The sequence below is a fragment of the Entamoeba invadens genome, assembly GCF_000330505.1.
Source record: "Entamoeba invadens IP1 unplaced genomic scaffold scaff_1105074726231, whole genome shotgun sequence".
Lineage (NCBI taxonomy): Eukaryota > Evosea > Mastigamoebida > Endamoebidae > Entamoeba > Entamoeba invadens.
In genome coordinates, this window is record NW_004440376.1 from 98,946 (window position 1) to 100,182 (window position 1,237).

The 1,237-nt window shown below is 24.5% G+C and overlaps 1 protein-coding gene across 1 annotated transcript; it reads right to left on the reverse strand.

Annotated features, from left to right (window-relative positions):
* On the reverse strand, positions 1–656 carry EIN_304760 (hypothetical protein; the record flags this gene model as incomplete). The annotated part of the gene is made up of 1 exon (XM_004256655.1): positions 1–656. A coding segment is annotated over one exon (656 nt), but the record flags the coding sequence as incomplete, so codon positions are not given.
* Between the last annotated feature and the right edge of the window lie 581 nt (positions 657–1,237).

Genomic DNA, 1,237 nt, shown 5'->3' on the forward strand with positions numbered 1-1,237 from the left:
GCTTTTACAAGATTTGTGCAATGGCAAAAACAGTTTCTCCCAATAAAAGTGACACTTTTTGGTATTTCAATTTCTTTCAAATGATTAACATTATAAAATGCCCAACTTCTCAAAACTTTCAAATTTTGAGGCAATTTGACACTCGTAATAGTTTTACATGCAAAAGAAGAAGTATTTAAACTTGTCACAAAACTTGGAATTTCTAATAAATTAATTGAAAAGTGATAATCACAACAGGAGACACTACGAACACAATTTAAATATTTTTGGGGGATATGTATGATTTGATCTGCCATAATGTTAATGTTTTTAAAAATTAATTTATTTCGAATTTTTAAATCACCATTTTTTATTATACAATTATTCTTGTAAAGGTCTTTTATATTCAAAAGTTCATCGAAAGTCACTTGATAATGAAAAACAATTGAATGAAAATTCTCTCCATTGAGTTTTGTAGAATTTGATGAATACAAATGAAGTGTTTCAAGACGTGAAAAGTACTTTCGTGTTTGTTTTGAAATAGGAATTGGGTTGTAATGAAATTTGGATAAATTGTCAAAGTACTTTTTACAAACAAACTCAACGGTTATAAAATCTTTTATTGTTGTAAAATAAGAAGAGACAATCATTATATGATATCCATCGATTCGACTCATTTTGTTTTATTTTTTTATTTTCGTTTTTGTTACAATTAAAGTTTGAGTTTTGACTATTTAATTTTTTTATGATAAAATTATTATACAAACACAGTTAACAGAAAAAGTGGGATGCTAATCTAAATATTAATAAATTTAATATTATTAACAATAAATAATTAATATAAATTTATTTTGTTTTTTTCATTGTATTTAATTTTTAATTAATAATTTATATTATTATTAATAGTAATTAATAATAAAATTACTATTAACACTTAACTGGCCGAAAACCAATTATTTATTAGAATAATAACAATATCAAAAAATGCCTTCTTGAAAAAAGTTGTTAAAAAAGACCAAAAACCCCTTCTTGGCCGAAAAACCGAAAAATGACCCAAAACTTAGTCAAAAATAATAAAAATGAGGACTCAATTACCTAAGATTTGTTTTTGAGGTTAAAAATAGCAACACATATTTTTTTTCAAAAACACAGTCAAACTTTTCAAGAGCAGGAATGTATGGTAATTTTTGTTCTCTCAAGAACGGAAATTTTCACCAATCAAACATCAAAACATGTTCCATAGAAAACTCGATTTTTG